The 22,790-nt window shown below is 39.7% G+C and overlaps 1 protein-coding gene across 3 annotated transcripts in view; it reads left to right on the top strand.

Moving 5' to 3' along the window:
- Positions 1–22,790, top strand: part of NFATC3 (nuclear factor of activated T cells 3) — a 64,482-nt gene that overhangs the window by 22,454 nt on the left and 19,238 nt on the right. For all 3 annotated transcript variants that reach the window (XR_005628879.1, XM_039721140.1, XM_039721139.1), the window contains exons 3-9: positions 2,251–2,413; positions 14,469–14,668; positions 15,337–15,509; positions 16,260–16,400; positions 17,656–17,711; positions 18,339–18,465; positions 20,261–21,307. Coding sequence is in view for 2 of the 3 variants with exons in the window: in XM_039721140.1 (XP_039577074.1) it covers positions 2,251–2,413; positions 14,469–14,668; positions 15,337–15,509; positions 16,260–16,400; positions 17,656–17,711; positions 18,339–18,465; positions 20,261–21,307 (1,907 nt within the window). In the remaining variant the exon portion in view is untranslated. The remainder of the gene's footprint in view (positions 1–2,250; positions 2,414–14,468; positions 14,669–15,336; positions 15,510–16,259; positions 16,401–17,655; positions 17,712–18,338; positions 18,466–20,260; positions 21,308–22,790) is intronic.

Raw genomic sequence — 22,790 nt, 5'->3', positions numbered from 1 at the left:
AAAAACCCCTCACGGTCAGCAGCTGATCTGGGTTCTGAATACAAAGTTAAGTGTCTTTATCAATAACACAAAGCTGTCGTGCTGTGTAAGCTGGGGAGAGACAGAAAAAGACTTGTTCATTTCTGAAGCAGCTGAGCTGCTTGTTCTTTAATATGTTCCAGATATTTTAAAAGTAATACACTGCTATAAATTGAATTTAAGTTCTGCACTATCAGAGATTGTGCAGAAGTTCAGTGCACAGTTTACAACTGATAACTGTGGTGAGTTAAATTTATCAGTTTTACTGCTGGTCCTCACCTATCAGTGCAGACTGAATAATATTTTCTTGAGAACAGATCCTTACATGAAGTAAAGCTGGCAGCTTCAGACCTATTTTCCCATATTCAGCATCTGGTACAAAATAGTATTGCTTCATATGACAAAGAATTCAAAATATATGCAAATTTGTTACTTCTTGCACTCCAAAGGCTGACATTATTTTTTTATATGATATTGAATTGTACATAGAAGTAAAAAAACCCAAACAAAATACCAAGAGTTTGTAGACTGTATTATGTTGGGGTTTTTTAATTTATCTGATATGCAGTCTTGTGGGTTCATGTGACTTTAAGAAGGTGACAGTGCTGACTAGGAAGTTCCCACTCTGCTTCCCACCCCTTAGTTCTGCTTGAAGGTGTGCAGGCAACTAAGACTCTGTTAAATTAATAGGATTAAAGAATTTACATTTCAGAATGAACCCAAGTTAGATCACTGATTTGGTTCAATGTGTATCTCTATAGTATTTTCCTGAAAAATGTGTAAGGATGATGTGGAAGCAAAAATACATAAAACTGATACCCCTACAAGGCAGAAAGGTGCATGACAGAGTACCCTATAACCTGCTGCTGAGAAGTTCAGGGGTAGAGACAGCAAGGAAAAAGATTCAGAGAGAAACAACAGTTTGGGTATCCAACATCAAAAGGGAAGCAGCTGTAACTGTCAGACCAGCTGCTTCTAGAAAACATCTGTTGGATGCAGTACAGCCTCGAAAGCTCTGTCATTTACTGGGGAATCTCTTGCAATTTTTTAACATTTTAGGCATCTGCACGTGCACAATCCACTTCCTTGCTCTCTCATGCTGTTATTTTCTTTTTATTTTCTTTTTATTTTCAAAGAATGACAGAATTTTGAGAGTTGGTTGTTTTCTTGTCTCCATGTTTGTCCTAGTATTCCAAATATTTTTTCAAAAGGTAATGTGAGTCTGATACAACTTGTGCCACATTGTTAGTTAATTGCAGGAGGAGGAAATCTCTCTGAGACACTGTATGGAGAGTGGTCATGATCAACAAATACTTATTTCTTGACTGAATTTATCGTTTAACTTACAGTAATACCTCCCAATAATTGGTGTATAGCCTGTGGTGCATTAACAGAGTTCTTTCAGGTACCATATCTGTTCAGTGTATACCGACTGTTTTGACAGAGAAATTTGGGTATATAGGGGATAAAAAGATTTTCACTTTTAAATATTCCTAATTTACTAGGTAATTACCGGCTTGAATCTGGCTGTTCATCTTATTAGAATATTAAGTCTATAAATCTGTGCAGGTAAAAGGGTAGGTAAACATTGCTTTGAGGTTCTTCCATGTTATTTCTATTACTGTATTTTGTTCTTTTTCCCTGGAGTGGCTTTGCTGCGGTATGTAAGGGTGTGTCTGTGGACAAGCTGAACACAACTTTTGGTGTCTTTGTTGCCTTTTGCAGTAAGTCTTCATGCTTAGATAGAACAAGTAGCTTTTTTAAACCTAGGGCGATAACATAGTGTTCGTTTTAAAGATAGTTAACAAAATGCAGTGCTTGCCAAAGGAATGCAAAAACAGCAAGCTGGAAGACAATGCAGAGTTAAAACTTTAACTGGCAGATTGAGTTTATGCTGTTCCTTCTAAACCACATTTGAATTTGCTTGCTGATATACTTAAGGTTAAAAAGTGAATATAAAGGTGTTATAGAGGAGCACTGGTAGTGTGGGGCTGGGGGTCATAGAGTACCTTTCTTTTGCTCAGGTGTTAGAAGAAATTCCTTCTAGTTCAAGATTTTAATGTACCAGCAAAACTGTGGAATTTTCACATAACAATTTTAAGCTGATATTTATTCTTGTTTGTTATCATTTGTTAGGGAAGTGACATCATTGTCTGTGTTTTACACTGAAGGCTTTGTGCTATGGCCGCGTGGTGAGGTTCGTGTAACCACATGTCCTTATCTTGATTGCAGCACATCTTCATTGCCACCTCTTGACTGGCCTTTACCAAGCCATTATGGGCAGTGTGAACTGAAAATAGAAGTCCAGCCTAAAACTCATCACAGAGCTCACTATGAAACAGAAGGAAGCAGAGGAGCAGTAAAAGCATCTACTGGAGGACACCCTGTAGTAAAGGTAGGAAGTCTGACTTTCTTGAATAGAAGGTAATTTTTTAACTACAGTTGCTGGTGTTTACAATGCTGTCAGTTGTTACCTTTTGTGAAGCTTACAGCCTTTCCTGTGCAAGATTTTCTTCCTTAAATGTATTTTGAAAACAGTGACCAATAAAAACAGTTATTGTTGAGCTCAGAATTAGATGTAATGTCCTGGTGAATTAGACTTAGCTTTGGCATATTCTCTTTGAAGAGAAAGGTATGTGGGTTGGGTCTTGTTGGAATAACTGTGCACAAGATGTGATGTGTTGCTCTCTGATTTGGAGTGTTCAGGTGTGTACACAAATATCTTTCTCCATGCTGGGAAGACTCCTGCATTGCTTAGGGACAGTCACTGATGTCTCCTTTAATATCCATGGTGTCAGCTGGCTCACACAGCTTGGAAGGGAGCCCACCCTCACCCACTGGACATGGGGCAAATGGTGCTGAGAAACTGTGGGGCTTCTTAACATGCCTTGGTTTATGTTTGCCACATCCTTAGGTGAAAGCAGTGTCTCTTTACTTATCTCAATATTGTTTAATGGTCTTTATCTTAGTTCCAGGCCAGGTTAAGACAAAATTTAATGATTTGTTTATAAGTCAAATCAGACAACAGTTACAAAATCTTTATAAAGCAAAGAGAGGAAAAAAATCTGATTACATGAAGGTTGCAGCAGGTTTTGCCTATTCCTCCAAATCCAGGATATTTCATGTTCTTTTCTGATTAAGTCCATTTTTCAGCCTTAAATCTTTTGATACAGTCTATACATTAAAAATGTATTTTATATATTTATCCTCTTCCTGTAGTTGAAAGTAACTCATTGCTATTGGAGACCAGATGCAAAGTGCTGATAGGATTGGCATAATCCATCCCCATTCTTTCTCCTACTTATACTGATAAACATGTTATCACTTTTCCTCCTTACAGTTTATTCCTCCTTTTTGGCAAGTGAATTGTGTCACACTCTGTATTTACATCGTGACATTTCATCTATATAGATGAAGATATACTACCAGATTTTAAGTGTCTTGGACAATCTGCTGTTCTTAATTTGTCTGAGCAACCTCTGCTTCCAGGCTCTTCATCTGATGAATTTCTTCCTTCAGCCTGACTCTTAATCGTATTCTTTGGGCTGTTTATCACTGTTTCTTCTCTCTTAGCTTACCTTGAACTTTTTCATTGCACCTTTTTCCTCTACAAGCCTTTGCATCATTCCTTTCACTCCCTCTACAAAGGGTTGGTTATCTGCATCCCATCTTCTTGCTTGAATGTCTTTCCTTGTTTTTCTGTTGCAATTCTTAAGCTGAGCTCTTCATCCAGCTTTCCTGTTCCCTGCAAAGTTGCTCAGTGTTTTTCTTCTCACAATGCCATGGCCTAACCAGCTGCAACTCTCCTTCTGTCAGACCTACAGGGTTTCTTAGCACAGTAGAGGCAAAGGTCAGGTGCTTCTTAGGGAAGTGTATGCTGCAAACTAGAGAAATCTGAGGATGCCTGGACTAGGGATTGGAAAGCTGGCAAGACACGTTCCTTCATGTGGAGTAGTGTGTTGCTTTAGTCAGTGGAGGACAAGTAGACACAACTTCCACATGCCAAGGTGCTTGTGGTGGAATTTAACACATCATTAATGAGGACAGAAACCTGAGAGATTTTAGCTGACAAAATAAATCTTTCCTGAGCTGCTGTGAAGCTCATTCAATATTGTTTAATTTTTTTTCTCTGGGTGCTTACGTTTTGCACTGATATTTGCATTGAGGGAATTTATGCTGATATTGGCAAAATTTGACAAATATATGGGCTTTCTTTTGCTTACAGAAATAGATGCTTCTAAGCTGCAGTACTGGGTGCTTCTAACTGCAGTAATGCAAATTAGAAGAAACATCTGTAGTGGGTGACTTACACCAATGATTTTAAAAGCTATTTATTTGCATTGAAATTGTGAAATACCTTGCTATATGAAAATGCTGTCTTAAAAATGAGGATGGCGTTTATGTGTCTGCATGTGTTATGCTTCAACACATGCATTGTACTATGCCTCTCTAAATTAAAATGAATGCAAATGAATATTCAACTTCGCAATTTTGTGTCTTCCAGCTGTACTGCAAATTAATTGTTGTGTTTAATAGGAGATAGGAAGCTGTTATGGAACAAAGCATTGATTTGTATTTACTTTTTACTTACTGCTTGGAAAAACAGCATGGGAAAGGCCAAATTTGGAAAAGATAATACTAGTATCTGTAAGCAGGTGAATATTACTTTACTTTCATACAAACTGAAACGTTTTCCAGTACTTCTGGAAGCTTATTTCAGAAAGCCACATCACAATATGCATTACTACTTCTTTCTGGCTTTTCTTTTTGGTGCTCTTAGCTTTAGAGCAGTCACTTCATTTGTGTGATCATTGCAGTAAAGTCCTCCACATTTTCCTGTGTAAAATACCTGTGTGTTTACCAGTGTCAGAGATGGGAAAGGAGGTGGGTAAAGAGAGCAGAATCCTTTAATTGGAACAGACCTGCAGTGGTTGTCAAGTCCAGCTGCCACATCTTTGGGTGCCTGAGGGCCTCTGTGCTTTTGCTTCTTACACAACTTGTTTTGCTTTTGAACATTATTTTATAGAAAGCTGGAGTATTTAATCTCCAAAGTGAAGCATCTGTAGTTCTGCATATGCACTTGATGTATTATTTAAAATAAAGGTTTTTAAGATAGTACATGGCTTCAAGCCTTTAATGTATTAGTGCATGTCATTAATCTATTACTAATACTGTACCACACCTGTTGCTAGGACACTAAGCTTCTGACAAATTTGGCATCATCTGTTGTGAGTACATTTAATCAGCTTATTTCCAAATGGGAGGAAATTAAATAAGTGGAGCATCATGCCTTGCTTTGTATATCTCTTAGCTTTAAGAAAGCTAATTCTATAATGATGTTCCCTTGTTTTTAGCGTTTTTTAATGCAAAATGTTTTAAGTAGCAGATACCTTCCATTTTAAGCTCTGCTTTCTTGGGAGTATGTTCCAGCTAATCCTTGTCATCTGAAACAGCTTCTTTTACCTTGGTAGAGAATGTGCATGATAATGCTGACAGTTTTCACAGGGAAGGAAGGAATAAATAATATAGCAGAATGGTTTGCAAGGAGAAAGGTGGCATGTTGAGCTTTTGTCATCCAAATGATGTGGAAATTTTGTAGTGCATTGCCAGGAGACAGCCTCTGAGCACTCCCTAATTTTACCATTCTAATTCATAGGTTAGAGTCTGCAATTCACCCATCTACAAGCCTTTTAAACAAGTAGCTGTCACATTTTATCCAGCTCTAAATGAACAGTCATCAATGCTTGAATTTCCACCCTTCCCATGGGTACAATTGTACATAGAATAACGTTTGCACTTAGAATTTGCTAGAATGAGCTTTTACTTCTGTCTGAACTGGTAGGGTTCTTCATGAGACCTCACTTGGATAATGCTTATGATCAAAAACAGAAAAGCCTTTTAGAGCAGGTGAGCACCTGATAAGAATCTCTTTGGAATAGTTTGGGGTTTTTACTTTTCTATCTTAGTTTTCTGATCTAAAATGAACTTTTCTTTTTAAAACAAGCAAACTTGTTTTATATGTTGTGTTCCTGTTACTCATGTAATGTTCTGCAATTTTCTGAGCTCAAGGACTTTTAAATTAATGACATCTTTTGGTAGTAAATCATAAAGGCTGTGTTGTGCACAAAAAGTAGGGTTTTCTTTTATCTTTTGTCATGTTGCTAGGGAAGAAGGTGATGTCCATCCTTGGTAATCTTGTAACCACCCAGAGTGATGTACCCAGGGACTGTGGGCTCACAGCTACTCCTTAGCACCACTCTGTGTGCAAGGAGTGTCTGTCCTGGGGCCACTGTGGGAGTCAGGTGCAGCTATGAACTGTGGTGGGTAATTGGCTCTACAGCTGATGCTGTATCTGCAGCAGACACTGCATAGAATCCACTCACACCCTGGGTGTGCAAGAGAGATTTGGAGTGGTGGTAACTGTTAAGAATTTGCCTGGACCAGAAATGTCTTTTTCTATACTGCAAAGGGCTTAAGGATAGAATCATTCTGTTCCTCTGCCATAAGCAGAATTATTCCTGTAGCAGATCCTCAGTAACAGAGGAAGGGGTGCATTGTGGAATCCGTATGGACAACTCGGCAGTTCTGCAGCTAAAAAAAAGATGTAAGATCAAAAATCAAAGCAATATTAAACAAAAGTCAGTTTATTTAGATGGCTACACACTGCTGCTCACTGACAAGCACAGTTTTCTGTGTGAGGTTTCATGGAGATCTGTAAAAGAGGGATTCTGTGTCAGCTCTGTTTAAAGTGATTGCAGAGCTTGAAGTCATGATAAGCACTGCAGTGGATGAAAAAAGTAAACTGATTGAGCAAGAGTAAACTAACTTTGAACTGCTTTGAAAGTTCTGAGACAGGAATGTGTTCTCAAAAAGCCTGTCAAACTCTGCCTGAGTCCCGATGGAAGAAACTGCAACCAACAACAGAAGATTTATCCAGGCAATGTCAGATGATCTGATAAAAATAAATTAACAAAGCGTTGTCTAAATGAGTATATATTTCCTGGCCTGTAATTCTGTGGCTGTCACCTTTTCCCAACTGTTCCCTGTGGCCAATGCATGTAACTACTTGAATATCAGATACAATATTGGAATTCTCCCTCTTCTCTGTGTCCAATAAACAGCATACTTTTTCTGTGTTTTGCAACCCCTCCCATTCTTCCAGCCTTCCACTCTAATTTTCATTTTTGGCTTGAATTTTTCCTGGTTTGTCCCTCACCAGAAGGCAGGCTGTATCCCAGCTCTAGTTGCCCACTGTTGATTGATTGACAGCACCTGCCAATAAATCTAAAAGGCAGAAGGTAAATCTCAGCCTGTGTGAACTGTGGAATGGGCTGTACTGGCAAAAAACATTGGCCTTTGGACGAGATTCTAAAAGTATGTATCTTTCAAGAACAGTTTGATGATTTAGGCATCTTCTGCTTCAGAATCACAAAAACAGATAGCAAAAGTGATGCATATACTCACTCTAGAAAATACAATAATTGCTGTGAAAACCAATAAAAACAGTCACCTGCTTTTTGTATCATTGGTTTATTAAATGTTTCTATTTTCTACAGGTTATGTGGGAGTAACCTCTTCCTATCCCAGCAATGCTTGTCCAAAAACTCTCCGTAGCATAATTAGCATTTGGAGTTGGTATTTTAGGAGTAACACCTTTTTTTCCAAGAGCGTGGTAGAGCCAAGTGCAGATGGATGTTTGATGGCTGGTTACCTGGGATTGGCAATTCTGCACTCTGTGTTAGCCTAATACTATTTTAGCTATTAGATTATATCCTTTTTTGTATAGTATAAATGAGACCAGGACTAAAACCCCTCCAAAAATGCCTGAAGTCAGTATTTAAAACACTTTCAATCCTGTCTGCAAGCAGTGACTGTGTAAAAGTGTGAGATTTCAGAAAAAGAAACCCAAGTTTTTAAACCTTGAAAATGTTTTGTACATGTATAAACACATGGTACCATGACCAACAATGAACTGATATTTGCCATTACTCTTTTGCTTTGGTCCTTTGCAGGATCTGTTTGTTTTTGTGATGACCTTTAAAATGCTTTTAATTTGACTTGTGCCCCTACTTAATAGTTTATTAAAGTTTGTTCCTTTTATCTGTCACTATTTTTTCACAATTGCAAAGGTCTGTGCTATTTTAAAGTCTTGAAGTCAGTCTACTCAATAAGTTTATTTAACAACACACAGAGGAAGACTTTTCTGATGTGTTTGCTTTTCCTTGTCTGTTGATGGAAAGGTGCACCAAATAATCAAGCGACAGAAAATAGTACTGCATGAGGAAGGGATTATTGAAATGGATGTTTTGGTTCAATGTATTGAACTTTAAAATCAGACATTTAATTTATTCTAACATTATAACCTCTGCAGAATCAGAATGGAATTATAAAAAAAATCCAATGTACTGTTAAGACTTTCTGAGCATGGTTGGGATATTGCAGGTTAGATCCAAATGGAGTTTCCTTCCATCAGTTTCTGCAGTCTCTTTTAAGCAGTCCATTGGAGATTATAGTCAGCACTCACTGCAGCTCTGCAAGGGGATGACTGTGGTCATTTTGACTTTCAGTAGCTTCCCTGAGCTCTCCTTTCTTCATTTCATGCCCATGGTTTGCTTCAAGTTTTTCAAAATGCAGCTGTTGATAAATTCACAATAAATTATATCACTGGCATTAGTCATGGTGTCTTTTGTTTTAAATTATGTTCATCTTCATGCCCTTGGATCCTTGTCATCCCTTACTTGTCATCCCAAGTCATGGCTGATAGATGTGCTGTTCAGCTTGGCAGATAGCCCTTCAGCTTTTAAACCCAGCAATCCTCACAGTTCTTTAGGAAAGCTGCTGCACACCACTTAAAAGGGAAACTCTTGTGGGGAAATGTCAGTAGAAAAAAAGTTCAGTTGATCAAAGCTGTGCACTGGTGTCTCTCTGATAGCACTGTCCCAAAGATTCCAGGCTTGTGGGTCATGCCTCCCTTTTCTCAGAGATAAAACATTTAGATGGTTTAGTGTTTTCTTTAAATCATTTCTTGTTAAAGGAAATTGTATTTTACTTTTGAAGTGGACTGAAATTTAAGCAGTGAAGGGTCTATTCCTTTAGGATTATTTAGGTTTCATAGTGAACTGTACCATATTTCACTCAGTCTTCCAAAGTAAAAGGAAAAGGTACCTGATTCATGAGAAGAGCTCTTTCTTTTCACCCTCTGCAATAGGGTCTGCATTCTTCTCTTTTGTCCTCCTTACCTTGTCAGTCTGGGGGTGTTCTAAGGAATACAGAAGTCACTGAAATGCATCCAGCTGCTGTGAGTCTGTCCAGAGGGAAATAACTATTTAACAGCCTGCTTTTCATATCAAGGTGTTGAAAAGCCTTGGAAATCACCATCTGAAGTAAATGCTTAGTAAGTGCTTGTGGATCTTTACACAGATGAGTTTCCTTCCCTGTTCTTTACATTTGAGCTGAGGATTTCTCAGCTCACTGAGACACTGGTGCATTTGGTGAAGATGGATTGTGAAATTTAGGGACTTGATTACGTCAAACTTGCATTGTATTTCAAGACTATGCCCTATTTTTAGGGAGGCCTATTTGTATGTAAAAGCTTTCTTTCTAATCAGCCTACTTCACCAATCCAGTAATGCCGTAAGCAGTGAATTAATTGTGCAAAGGCAAAGGAGCACTGAAATCTTCATCTCCAATTAGCAAGCAAAAAAGAGGCACATAAAACATGAGTATTAAAGACCAATGAAAGTTTTATTAAGCGTGGCAATTTCCTAATAAATGCTGGAATGTTTTGCAGGAAAAATGCTTTTAAAATGCAATCAGATAGGTTTTGACACCATCACAATGTTGTTGGTATCATATACTTGATAGCTGAGCATAAAACCTAACTGATGAAATTATCTTTCCCCTACCACCCCCAGCCCATACCCACACCCCCAGTTCCATGTTTTCTCTTAAATTCTAAGATGGAAAGTGTAAGTGTATGGAATGCTGACATTATTTCTGGATTCAGTGACACTAGGAGTTATTTGGGGTTTTGGATACTTTGGTTCAAAAACCCAGACTATTTCAAAGTGTACCAGTGATGTCTGTAAGTACCTTGTTACTGTGTGTATTTCCTGTTGGATATTTTTCCCAAGCTTTGTTGTATGTCTCAAGAAATGACACTTTTACACTTGAATAGAGATTGGTAAGACTTGGCTGCAACAATGCATGGAAAACACGGACAGAATCTTCTTCATTTAAAAAAATGGTGGGATGAGGAGGTAAAAATTTTAAGTATTGGAGTCTAAAAAGAGTCTTACAAGCTTTTCAAGTTGCAAGGTTGCAAGGTTTTCTTTAGATCAGAGCATGGAACCAATGAATTGTGAGCCAGCTATGGTCCAAATATAACTCACGTGAAATCTGGAAAAATGCTAGTGTATTTTTTCCAGGTTGATGTTTCTTAATTAAGGTAACCACTTTGTTTTTCTCAGCAAGGAAAGTTCTCACCACTGCCATGAAATTCCAAGTTTAAATAGTGCTGTCTTCAGTGATCAAATGAATCCGTAGTCTCTAGCGTGACATGTTTTTAAAGGATTTTCCATGTGTGCATTAAGAACATAGATGTGTTTTTGTTGCACAAAATACAGCTTCTCGAGGATCCAAAACTCTCTCATTAAGTGCCTGCCTTTGTAGTTGCTGGGTAAAAGCTCTGAACTCGCAGTGCCATGCAGGGGTTTCCTGTGTGCAGTGTAGTAATACACTGGAACTGCTTTGGCGTGAAGCCCTTGTGGCTTATCCTGTAGTGACCTTCAGTCTTTAGCCTTCCAGCTTTAGTTTAACTTACGCAGGCACTGACCTTTGCTATGGAAACGATATAGAAACACAAAAACAACTTGGCTGAGTTTCCTCGGCAGAGCAGTGGGTGGTGTATCAGGATTCTGTTACAGGGGAGGGTTTCTGGAGGTCACTGGTGACACAGTGCAGTAACTTACTGCTTGTCTGCAGCACACTGTTTGCTGCTTCTGGGAAAGTGCTATATCTTTTTTTAAAGTAAAATTAGCAATTTTTTTATTTGTAGTGAGCAGCTCTAATACTGCACATTAATGGAATAAGTGCTGTAATGTGCACCTGAAGGCCTTCCTAGGGCTCAGTTCATGTTACTGTTCCTCTGTAAGTGACCCATGACTGAATGTTGAGCACACTGATACTGCAGTGCCTTACCATAATGCTTCTTCATGGTGCTGATTCTGCAGCACTTGCCAGTAGGTTGTAAAATGCTGTTTATTTAAATACCTATGGTCTGTAAAAACACACTCTGTTCTTATTTGTCCGTATTCTTTACTAAGGTGAACTAAAGGTATAGATACTATGGCTTCATTATGTATTTGAACAAAATATAGTATTTTTTTCTTTCAAGTTAATTAGTACTTATTTTCATTGAAAAACAATTAGCAGGTTGGGGTTTTTTACTGATTTAAATGTTCAGGCTGTTCAACATACAAAATTGTGCATGAAGCAGACAAGGTAATAAGGAAGCATCACCCTGCTGTCAATGAAATTAAGAACAATCAGTATTTTTTGGAATGAGAACAAAACTGTATTTAAAAGCAATACATTTTAAATGCCTAAATAAGTACTTTTCCCTGATTTGAAGTTTATTTGGGGTAGTAATTCTCCTTAATTATTCACAAGGTAGGTTTTGCATCAATACTGGCAAGTCAGCCTGGAGCTGCCAGCTTGCTTGTTACACAAGATTTAAGGGGAAAATGTTCATTCTAAAGCACAGACTGGTATAATAAAAGTTGGGTTTTTCTATGCACAGTCTCTCCAGCTGCCTGAGTTCCACTAGGCTGTCAGGCTGTCTCGTTAGCATGCACAGCCCGTTGAGCCTGCTGGCCTTAGGCTGGGGCTGCTGGGAGCAGGGGACACTGCAGCCTCTCCACTGCTTGCTTGAGGCTGGGATGTTTCCCTTAACGAGGCCCTGTTGGTGCAGCCAGGCCCTGAATTACACTCTGTGCTGGAGTAATGGGGGTTATTCTCCTTCCCACTCCCTGGCTTACTTTATTGCCACAGGTATTGCACACAGTGGTTATATTTATTCCTTTACTTCTTGGGGGGGGTGGGGTGGTGATTCTCTTTTTGCTTGACCTTGAATAAAACAATAAATTGTCTGCAATACCAAATATATATTTTTAAGTCTCTGTTACCTTGCCAGTATACATGGCCATAGATCTCCTGGGCAATACCAGTGTGACTGCTGCCATGGGGGATGTTTTACTTCCCTAAACTGAGCTCCTGCTCTGTGTCTTCTGTAGAAGATGGTCTTCATGCACTGTAGAGAGACCAGCTTAGTTTCACAAGTATCACCCACCCTTCCTTATCTCTGGTATCACCAGTATCTCTAGAACTGCTGTGTACATGTCCATTGTTCAGCATGGGGAAGATTAGCCTTAATTGGAAATTAGCTTTGTCACAGTGACCGCATTTGGAAGTCAGTCAAATTTTTGAATAGGTCTGGCTTGTAATTTTTATAATTCCCAGTATTAGAGTGAACACATTTAACTAACGTCACATTTAGGCTGTATTCCATTGTGTTAAGATTTAATTTTAACTCTGAGGAAAATGGATGGTGGAGTCACAGTGTTGAGAACTTGTGACAAGATGGCTGCTGTAATGCTAAACTAATATGTGTCCTAATTTTCTTTAAACTCCTAAAATAATTCAGATTAATTTTTTAAAAATCAATTATTCATTTGGTATTTAATGAAAAAGACACTGGATTCCTGTGTCAAGCGTAAAAAGAAACTTATGCATGTGTATATATTTAATTGGTGTAACAGTCCCTGTGCTCCACTGTGTTGGCAGCACTAAGAGGAAAGTTCCTTGTGGTCCTGATGTTCCTGTAGTTTATAGTTGACTTCTGACAGTGAAGGGAGAGAAACCTGCCAGTACACTGGCTGTCACAGGAGGTTCTTTACTGTAACCTTTCTAAATGCATGTTTATCACTTTTACTTACATGGGAGGCAACTCTCAGAGTCTAGCCTGTCTCCACTCAGTGACTGATGAGATAGTTTGGTTTGGTGCTTTTCAGCTGAATTTAGCTCTTTTTGTATTGAGAACTGCAGGGCTAACGTATTTGACAGAACAAAGTCTTTCCAGACTTCTGTTGATTCCTAAATTTCTATTCTTGACTGGGAAAGCTCTAATAACAGTGGCAGACCTGGTAGGTGCTGCCACTTGAATATGGAAATCAAGCTGTACCTTGGATATGGAAACCTGGTGTTCATCTGGTCCATAGAGCTCCCTGCCAGGAGTGATGCACCAGCACTGGGGCTTCTGACTGCTGGGTGTGGGTGTGCTTTGGGCTTTCCTGCCGCTGACTACTGGCTTAAATTACTCTTCTAAGTAGGTTAAATTGACATGTTTTGTTTGGTTTTTAAGTGTTAGCTCTGTAAAGAGCTTGGATAATATTGTTGTGTGACCAAATAACTCTCCCTAGAGACAAAAATATTGACATGACAAAACCACGTTTAAAGAATGACTGTCTGTCCCTCCCTCCCGTTTGAACACAAGTTGATGTCAAAGTCAATGAAACGTAAATCTGCTCCAGTGCAGTTTAGCAATTATGTAACTTGCAGCCTGCATCAATCTGCCAATTGCAGCAAGGTGAAGGAAAATGGGTTTGTAAGAAATACTCTGTAGGCTTCAGATTTATAATAGCAGGGGTTAATGGAAACTGGTGCTACTGTTGTTTACGTTTGTTTCCTTAACAAATTACCCACGTCCTATCATAAAATGGGCTTTTTCTTCTAGTTTCAGTTCATAATGTTTTTCTGCTTCAGTGTTGTGCCAGAATTGCTGCAGTTGGCTCAAGCAACAGGTGGTTTTATGGCAACTGATTGCATTAGTGGTTAGATGTGTATTTGAGAAACAGAAAGGTGTGTAAATTAACATTTGCAGAATTTGGGGGTTTGAAGTATTTTCTTTGCCAAAAATAAACCACACATGATTGCCTAGATATGAATTTAATCTTCTTGTCCTAACTTGATACATTTTTATTCACAAAACTTCTTAAGTTTAATAAAAATATTCCATTTCATAGTAAAAAAGCTAAAAGTTTTTAGTATTTCTAGAATCTAGGTACATCTTAGTAAAATTGGTAATTGGTAATTAAAAACAGTACCAGAAACAAACCTATAGCGTAGCATAGCTTTGATTTAGAAATTCTGTAGATAGAAAAATCGCCTTTGAGAGATTCAAAAATAATAATGATATTTTGACATTAATTTATTTCAGTAATTGTTGCCAGTCCTTGTGTTTGGCGACAGATACCTGCACTCGAGTTTGAAGAAGTTTGTGATGAAATACTACTGACTCTTGACTCTGTGGACTGGTTGTGTGTTTGTAGTGTGCACACACAGGTGCAGTGGGAGTCACCTAACGTGTTGCTCTTGCCTGTGCCCCTCCCCAGCTGCTGGGCTACAGCGAGAAGCCAGTGAACCTGCAGATGTTCATCGGCACGGCCGACGATCGCTACCTGCGGCCCCACGCCTTCTACCAGGTGCACCGCATCACCGGCAAGACCGTGGCCACTGCCAGCCAGGAGATCATCATTGCCAGCACCAAAGTGTTGGAAATCCCACTGCTTCCTGAAAATAACATGTCAGCCAGGTACATCACAGCATGAGTTAGCCATTTGGTTGGTATGTGTAGTTTTTATGTTCTTTGTTTGTGCAAAGGTGAAAGAAAAGTCCTGTAAAATCAGCGTATTTTCCACAAATCTGGGTCATGATGAAGAGACACATCTCTTAAAGCAAGCCAGTGTGAGAGCAGTCAGAAGTAAAGGAGCAGAGAGGCAGGGAAGCTCTCGTACAAATGTGGTATATGATTGGAGTTATGTGTCTCATATGGATAATTGACCACAGTGCGGAATAGCAGCTGGGATTTGATGGGTACACTTTGTTGTTCTCTAGTCCTTCCTAAACTAGAACTAAATAGTGATCTCTTGCTCCTTGTAAATGACATTTACAATGTTATATAACTCACTTTGGAGGTTAAACAATGTGCAATAACAAATAATCTTTTAAAGGTTCAAAAAAGCACCAGCTGGACATTTACAAGACAAAATGTTTCACCAGTACTTGCTGCTGTTTCCACACTAAGCGTTCTTTTAATCACAGACATTTAAAATAACCCTTAAAATACCATAATGTGGGGGAAAGTAGAACAGCTTCATTCTTTAACAAAAGAAAGGCTTACAGAGTGAACTTTGGCAGTAGTTTGATTGGTTTTCTTCCATTTCTCTTGTGATCCATCTGTCCATCCTCTCCCATCTCCAGTATCGATTGTGCTGGTATTTTGAAACTGCGCAATTCAGACATCGAGCTCCGGAAAGGAGAGACAGATATTGGCAGAAAGAACACCAGAGTGCGCCTTGTGTTCCGTGTGCACATCCCACAGCCCAGTGGAAAAGTCCTATCTCTGCAGACTGCTTCCATACCTGTTGAATGCTGTAAGATTGCTCTAACTATACTTATATGCTCATGGTTTCTCTATGTGTCAGTAGTAGTGTCGTTCTGACAATATTTATTGCCAGAATTATATGTAGCAATTGTGTAAAAAGCATTGTGTGTGAAGCTCTCAATTACCAAAAGTTAATGTATCTTTAAGTAAAGATGGTACTTGCCCAGTGACAGCCTGCAGGCTTAGAGGAAAAACAAGGGTTTGGGCTGTAGACTCAGTGCAGTCATATAGCAGCTTCAGTAGTGCCTGTGTATGAGCAGAGGCAGCTGATACATCTCAGTGAAAATATTCATTCTAAAGCTGATACCATTTCATTGACAGGAGTCTGTACCATGACTTTCCCTATACAGTAATATCTAGTGACCAGCTGAACTTGTAAAGAGTTGATTTGTTAAATACTGGCACTAAGGAATCAAGGCATAGTCTGAATTTCCCATAGAATTCATTTTGTCCAGAAACTACTAAAGTAATTTTTAATCCAGTACTCCTAAAGTAAAAATTGAATTTGCTGTAACAGTAGAAACTGTTGGCATTCATGTCTTCTTGGTGTTTCTTTTCTCTAATTACGTAATTTCAAAATAATTTTAAAAGCAAAGATAAATCATAGACAAATATGTTTTGTGTATGTAAACAGATGGTCATTTTAGTTTCATCCCTGATTCTTCAAGTTAGAATCATCAAATAAATGTCATTATGATTAAAATTATGAATAATAATTATTCCCTTAATATTTCTAAAGCTCAGCGATCTGCACAGGAACTTCCTCAGATTGAGAAGTACAGCATCAACAGCTGCTCAGTAAATGGAGGCCATGAGATGGTGGTGACAGGATCCAACTTTCTTCCAGAATCCAAAATTATATTTTTTGAAAAAGGACAAGGTAAATACTGTCTTGTTTGGCTTTTTTTTCAAATCAAGCTCAGTACCTGTGCTTGATTTTAAGAAATAAGGATGTTTAAAAAGAATGTTTTAAAATTTTAATGCAATTACTGAGTAGTAATTGCAAAGTTCATTTGGGCACTGATCTGTGTGCTGGTTGGCAGTTATTAATGAAGTAGTCCTTCTGATTCAGGAACACAGAGGGTAGCTAGCTTGGAACGTGTGCATTTGAAAGATGCTGTTAACAGATCATACCATGTATTTGCTCCTTATAGTAAAAATATGAAAAAGTGAAAATGGGATCTAATTGAAATGTAGTATTTGGCATTGATGCCATGTTACATCTGATTTAATCAATGCATAGGAACTGACTCCTTAGTTAATGAAAGAAATGCTAGCTAGAAAACAATAAAACATAAAACCTGAACAGCTTAAATTATCATTTTGGTGACTTAAGTGTCTGATTTGAGCTTACAGCAAAAAAGTAGCAAAAGAAATTATTAAAAATAAAAATTTGCAAACCGAGTTCATTTCTTCTACATCTTATTATTTCCTTACATATATAAATAAAAGTGATGTCATTTTTATTAGTAAATACAAACTGCTAGGTAATCATGTGTTCTGCCACACAAGCTGAACCCCTCTGGTTCCCTGGTTACCTGTAACAGCACCCGGTGGCAGAGAGAGCTGGGTGCAGGTGCAGGGTGTGGGTTGTGCCGGGTCAGAGCACACGGAGGCTGCCCAGGTGATTGCCCCTCCGGGCAGGGCACCTTGCCCAGCCTTGCACCCCGGGCTCTGCGGCTTCAGGGCGGGGAGCCCGCGGGCACCGTGACCTGGGGCCGGGCAGGGAGGGGCGGCCTGGCTATCGCTGCTGCTGCTGACTCAGCCTCCAGCTCATCAGTTTGTTTGAACAAGCACAAGTGGCAGCAGCAGGTTCAGCACCCTTCAGAAAGGTTTCAGAAACACGAGGGGAGAGCCCTTCTGTCCCTGCCAGTGCTCGGAGCCTCCCTGCAGCTCCAGCACGCTGGGGTGCAGCACACAGTCCTGCACAGCAGGCAACTGCAGTGCCTGTGCTGCTGAAACTCCTAAAGCATCTCTCCAGTTTGATTACATTCTGTGCCTGTCAGTTTAACAGCCTCTTCATGACTGAAAATAAATCCTGTTTTATATTAAGTATTTAAATATTTTGAAGATTAATTATTAAAGTGTTAAGAAAATGCTTTTTGCTTGAATTATTTGTGAATTTCTCTCAACAGATGGACGACCTCAGTGGGAGGTAGAAGGGAAAATAATTAGGGAAAAGTGTCAAGGGGTGAGAAACAATTTTTCTTACTTTAGAAAGCTTATTTTTTTTAAATGTGAAAGTTGATATTTTCATTGTTGTTCTGAAATTTAGACTTCATTTGTTAAAGTAAGTAGATCACTGACTAATTCAGACAGACAATTGGAGACTTCTAAATTGTCTTAACACTATAAACTAGCCATTAAGAGGATGCTTTGAAGGAACTGGAAATAGCATGCTTGTTGTGAAAGCAATGAAAAAAAGAACTTGAAAATTAAAAAGCGGAAACTTAAGATAATTTTGCCAACGTGACAAATTACTTCCAGTGCATTAAAACTTACTTTAAAACCCTAATGGTCGAAAATGCACTTTTTTAACTGCTAGAAGGTTTTGCTTTTTTTTCCTTTGGCAGATAAGCAAAGCATCCTTTAGATGATATGTCTGTTTAATTAAAGAATTCTCTTCAGAGCACTTGTGTTTAAAAGAAAATAAAATTCTCCAAATAAAAGTTTGCCTGTAGTACTGTTTTACTATGTAATGTGCATGAACTTGAAATTGGAGTGTTTTAGTTTTATCATAAGTGTTTCAGTTTTTCTGTAATTAATAGTTTCATTTGCATTTAGTGTGTACAACTTCTTTATTTCAACTTTCCTGTAGGCAAACATCATACTTGAAGTTCCTCCATACCATAACAAAGCCATCACAGCTGCAGTTCAGGTGCAGTTTTATCTCTGCAATGGCAAGAGGAAAAAAAGCCAATCTCAACGTTTTACTTACACACCAGGTATAGAATGAAAAATGTAAAACTGGCGTTTTATTTTGTTTTTTAAAGTGGACATACAAAAATACTCCAGTCTTGTTCCTTTGACAGGTACATAGGATTAGCTTTGTACTGTTTGTAAAACAGTTACTAAAGCTTGTCTAATTAAAAAGCTGAAATATAGAGTAATAAGCTCCAGTACTGTGACTACAGCTAGTTATTTCCTCATTACACTTTCTACACAGTAATTTTTACATTCTACATTTCTTTGAGAATGATGCTGAAGCTGCTGTCAGAAGCTGCTCTTGAAATAGCCCTGGTAATGACACGATGGATAGTGAGATCGTAGAAGAACAGATTTGTGCATTTTTTTCCACTCTCAAATGTCAAAAAAAAAAAAACCCAAAAAAAACAACAAACCAGGTTTAGATACAAGGAAGGTCAAATGATTTTTCCCCCACTCTGGATACATCTGCAGTTTACTGAGACAAATCAGCTTGTAACTTAGGCAGAAGTAAAAGCAGGACATGTTGACTGCAGATGTAGTAACCCAGCCTGTTCCCTCCCACTCGGTGTGAGGAAGAGCTTGCACCAGACGTGCAGTGCCTGCTCCTTTCCTGCCCTTGCTTTATTTCAGCTGTGTGCCCATTTGGAGCAGTCAGAATGTCCAAGGTGCCAGGGATGTGGGGACCCTTTGGTGCTGCTTGGAGCACTTGAAGTCAGATATCTGAAGGAGTCTTTAAAGCCGGATACAGATATTAATATAAACTTCTTAAAACTTCTGTATATGCTGACAAAGCCAACTTCCATTAGTTAACACAATTTAAAATAGGCTGTGCTCACTTGTTGTGCTCTAAAATTACCTACTTTTTAAATTTAGGCAGTGTTACTGAGGTGTCTGGTATGCCAAGTACATGTTAACTGTGTTATCAGATTTCTGTGCTATTTGTCAACTGTTTTTCAAGAATATCAGCTCCTAAGATAGTTACACATCTATATTTTTGTTTGAAACACCTCTCTTTAAATGGTGGAACGAAATAAGTTACTACTTAAATAAGAAACAAGCTGAATTGTAACTGCAGCTGTTATTACACAAGCACTTAAAGCACTCTATATGTATTACAGTTCATTTGACTGTAATATTTAGTTAACTGTATCTTATGAAGTAGTGAGTGAGCATTTAAGTGTTAGCAAGTACTTAAGATCAGTATCTTGTTGTGAGCCTACCAGTAGTTTAAAAAAATAAACCTGTAACTGAAAGTGTGTCAGTTTGTAGCTCTTGTAAGAACAGTTGCTGCCATCACTGAAATTGGGGGATGAGCTTAGAGCTGCTGTAATTAAAACATGGTGCACTACTCAAGATAGGGTGTCTGTTGCCAAAGTTCAGCTGTCCTTGTGATCAGAGTCTAAGGAAGGCCTGAAGCCTGCTAAAAATTGCCTTCACCATTTCCTAGTGCGTGATACTGTCCTCGCATCTGCCCATCTTCAGTGGAGCCCAGCAGCAGCTCCCGCCCTCTGGTGACAAGAATGTCCTTTAGATGAACTGGCCTTTCTCTGGCTGGGTTGCAAATGTCTTTAAAAATCATCCATTGCATAGGAAGATGTGCTGGAAGGGGAGATTGCTTGCCCTTGCATACCTGCTGGGAGAGTTGTTCTGGCTTTGCAGGGTTGAGGTAGCAGGCATAGAAACAAAGGTGAAAGCAGAGCAGAAGGGAAGCAATGACACTAACAGTGCTATAGTGGTTGTTAAACAGCAGTTGGTGTGTTTGTCACAGGGTACAGATGGGCTGCAGTTGTAAGACTGTTTTACTTTTTCTAGTTATAATGAAGCAGGAGCACCGAGATGAGGTGGATTTGTCTGCTGTTCCATCCCTGGCGCTGCCGCACGCGGGCAGCGTCCAGGGCCTGCACTCAATGCGAGCCCAGCTGCCTTCACCAGAGCAAGGGCACCCCCACGACAATTTGCTGTCTTCGTCACCCAGGAGCCTCGTGTGTCCCATTCAGCCACCCTACACGGCCATGGTGACCTCGGCAGTGCCACACCTGCCACATATGCAGGGCAGAAACCTCAGTCCAAGTGAAGAGTGTCACGTTTTGCCTCCTGCCGTGGTTCAGTCTTTTCAGGTAACATCAGCACCTCCTGTGAGGCCTTCTTACCAGCCTATGCAGCCTACCGACGTGTACAATGGACAGCCTGGTCTTCCCATGAACTCTGCCTCCAGCCAAGGATTTGATGCGATTTCATTTCCGCAGGACACGGCTGTACCTCATTTGATAAATCTCAGCTGCCAAGCTCTACCACCAGTGCAGTTCCATTCTTCAAATCCAGGCTCCGTGTCAGCATCAAGTCCAGCAGGACACCCCATGGCACATGCAGCTCATTCGGGACAGTCATCTGCTCACCTGCCATCCATGGGATTCCACTGTGCGGGCGCCGGGCAGGGCTCCATCCCCTCTGCCATGAGCCGCTCCCTGGGCCAGGCCTCTCCGCAGCTGCAGCAGGTCCCGTACCACTCTCCGAACCCAGCGGCCGCTTCCTCCCCGTCCCCGACAGCTTCCCACCCGCTGGGCCCCTCGCCGCTGTCCGGCCCCTCTTCCCCCCAGCTCCAGCCTCTGCCTTACCAATCTCCGAGCTCAGGACCCGCCCCGTCGCCGCCGCCCGGCAGCCGCTCGGGGCAGCACTCGCCGCAGGCCGCCAGCCCCGCGCTGGGAGCGCTGGGCACGGTGTCACCCCTGGGGCCCCACGCCGTGTGTGACTCATCCCCCTTTGCACCCGAGGGCGCAGCTGTGCACATCAAACCAGAGCCTGAAGACCGGGAATTGAATTTTCAAACCATAGGACTACAAGACATCACGCTGGATGATGGTAAGTGGATATAATATTGCAATAGTGGGGTTATAATGGGCATTAAACTACAAAGTGGGTGTGGGAGGGTTTTTTTCTTTAGAACACACTGCTCTTCCCAGAAGGAAACTTATATCATGGAGTCATCTTTTTGTGTCCAAAGCAACAACTTGTCTAAAACTCATTATATTGGCTTTTAATTTGTAGTTCTACAATTCAAGCATTTTAGTCTATTTGCCCACAGATTTTGGTTTTGTCATAAAACAAGGCTTGAGGATCAACTCTTACACATTGACACCTTGTATTCAAGAAAGTCATTTGAAGTCTTTTCTGATGTGTCACTGATATGTTTCAGTAAAACTCATAATATGATATCTATGTTGCATAGATGTAGTTTGGAGTCTTGTTTCTTGGAGTTGTCCCAGTTTTGAAGGGCAGGCTGGTGTTTTGATAATCTATCACATGCATTTTGGCACTGTCTTGGTCTCCTCACAGACATTCTGTAGATACCTGTCATCATTCAGCACCTCTGCTCACAGTGGCTGTTTGCTTTCTCTGCTCTGACTGCCTTTTTGAGAAGTTCACTCGTTTAACATAAACAGAACAAGGACATTATAATGGCCAGAACAAGGCCAGGCTATAAAGGGCTGTATCGTAAATATTTGGACAATTTTTTTTAAATTTAGTTATTAATTAAATAATTATTTATAATATTTTCCAACCAAGTGAAAAAAAAAAAGTCAGATCCTAAACATCAGACTATTTGAGGTGTAGCTGCAAAGCAATTTAAATAATATGTCATGCTAATAAAGGCTGGAAGAACAGAAGGCCTGGCCTTAAAAGTTGTGTAAAATGTGTTTGGTTTTGATGAAGGGAATCATGCCAGTGTCTCTTTTCTAAAGTAGCCATAAATGTTGTGGTTTGGGGTTTTTTTAACCATCCCTAGTAATTACTTAATTGCATCAGCAGTAGAATAAAGACTTAAGTGTAGGCCATCTGTTAAGTATCTGTGTCAGTCCCAACTCCCTGCATAAACGGAGCTTTGCTATTGTTACCTCCAGACAGAAGTAATAAAATTTGGTAAGAAATGCCTTTAAAGACATGGCATAGTAGGAAGGAAACAAGAGAAACCAGTCTAGTTGAGCTTTCAGTTCAATAGCCACCTTAATTAAACAAAGCTCTCTTTTTAGAAACACTGTTTATCAATCAACTTAAGTTTATTTAGAAAGGAAGGAAGAGACTGATTCTGTCAAGGACTTGCTGAGGGGAGAAAAGCAAGGCTTTGTGAAACAGCATGCAGCAAAAAGCTAGCATTTTATACTTCTGTATAGAGGAACGAGAAGGAAATCTAATGCTTCAAGAAGTGTCAGGTTAGAACCTGCCTTTTTCTCATCCTTCTCCTCCCCACACCCACCAAAAAAAATAGAAACAAAATATAACTGAATACTGTAGTTAGACTGTTCACAAAGCAAGCAGAAGCATTAAGCACTTACGAACATCTTGG

The sequence above is a fragment of the Passer montanus genome, unplaced genomic scaffold, assembly GCF_014805655.1.
Source record: "Passer montanus isolate IOZ18808 unplaced genomic scaffold, ASM1480565v1 scaffold45, whole genome shotgun sequence".
Lineage (NCBI taxonomy): Eukaryota > Metazoa > Chordata > Aves > Passeriformes > Passeridae > Passer > Passer montanus.
The sequence above is the reverse complement of the archived record's forward strand: the minus strand, read 5'-3'. Positions and strand labels throughout refer to the sequence as shown.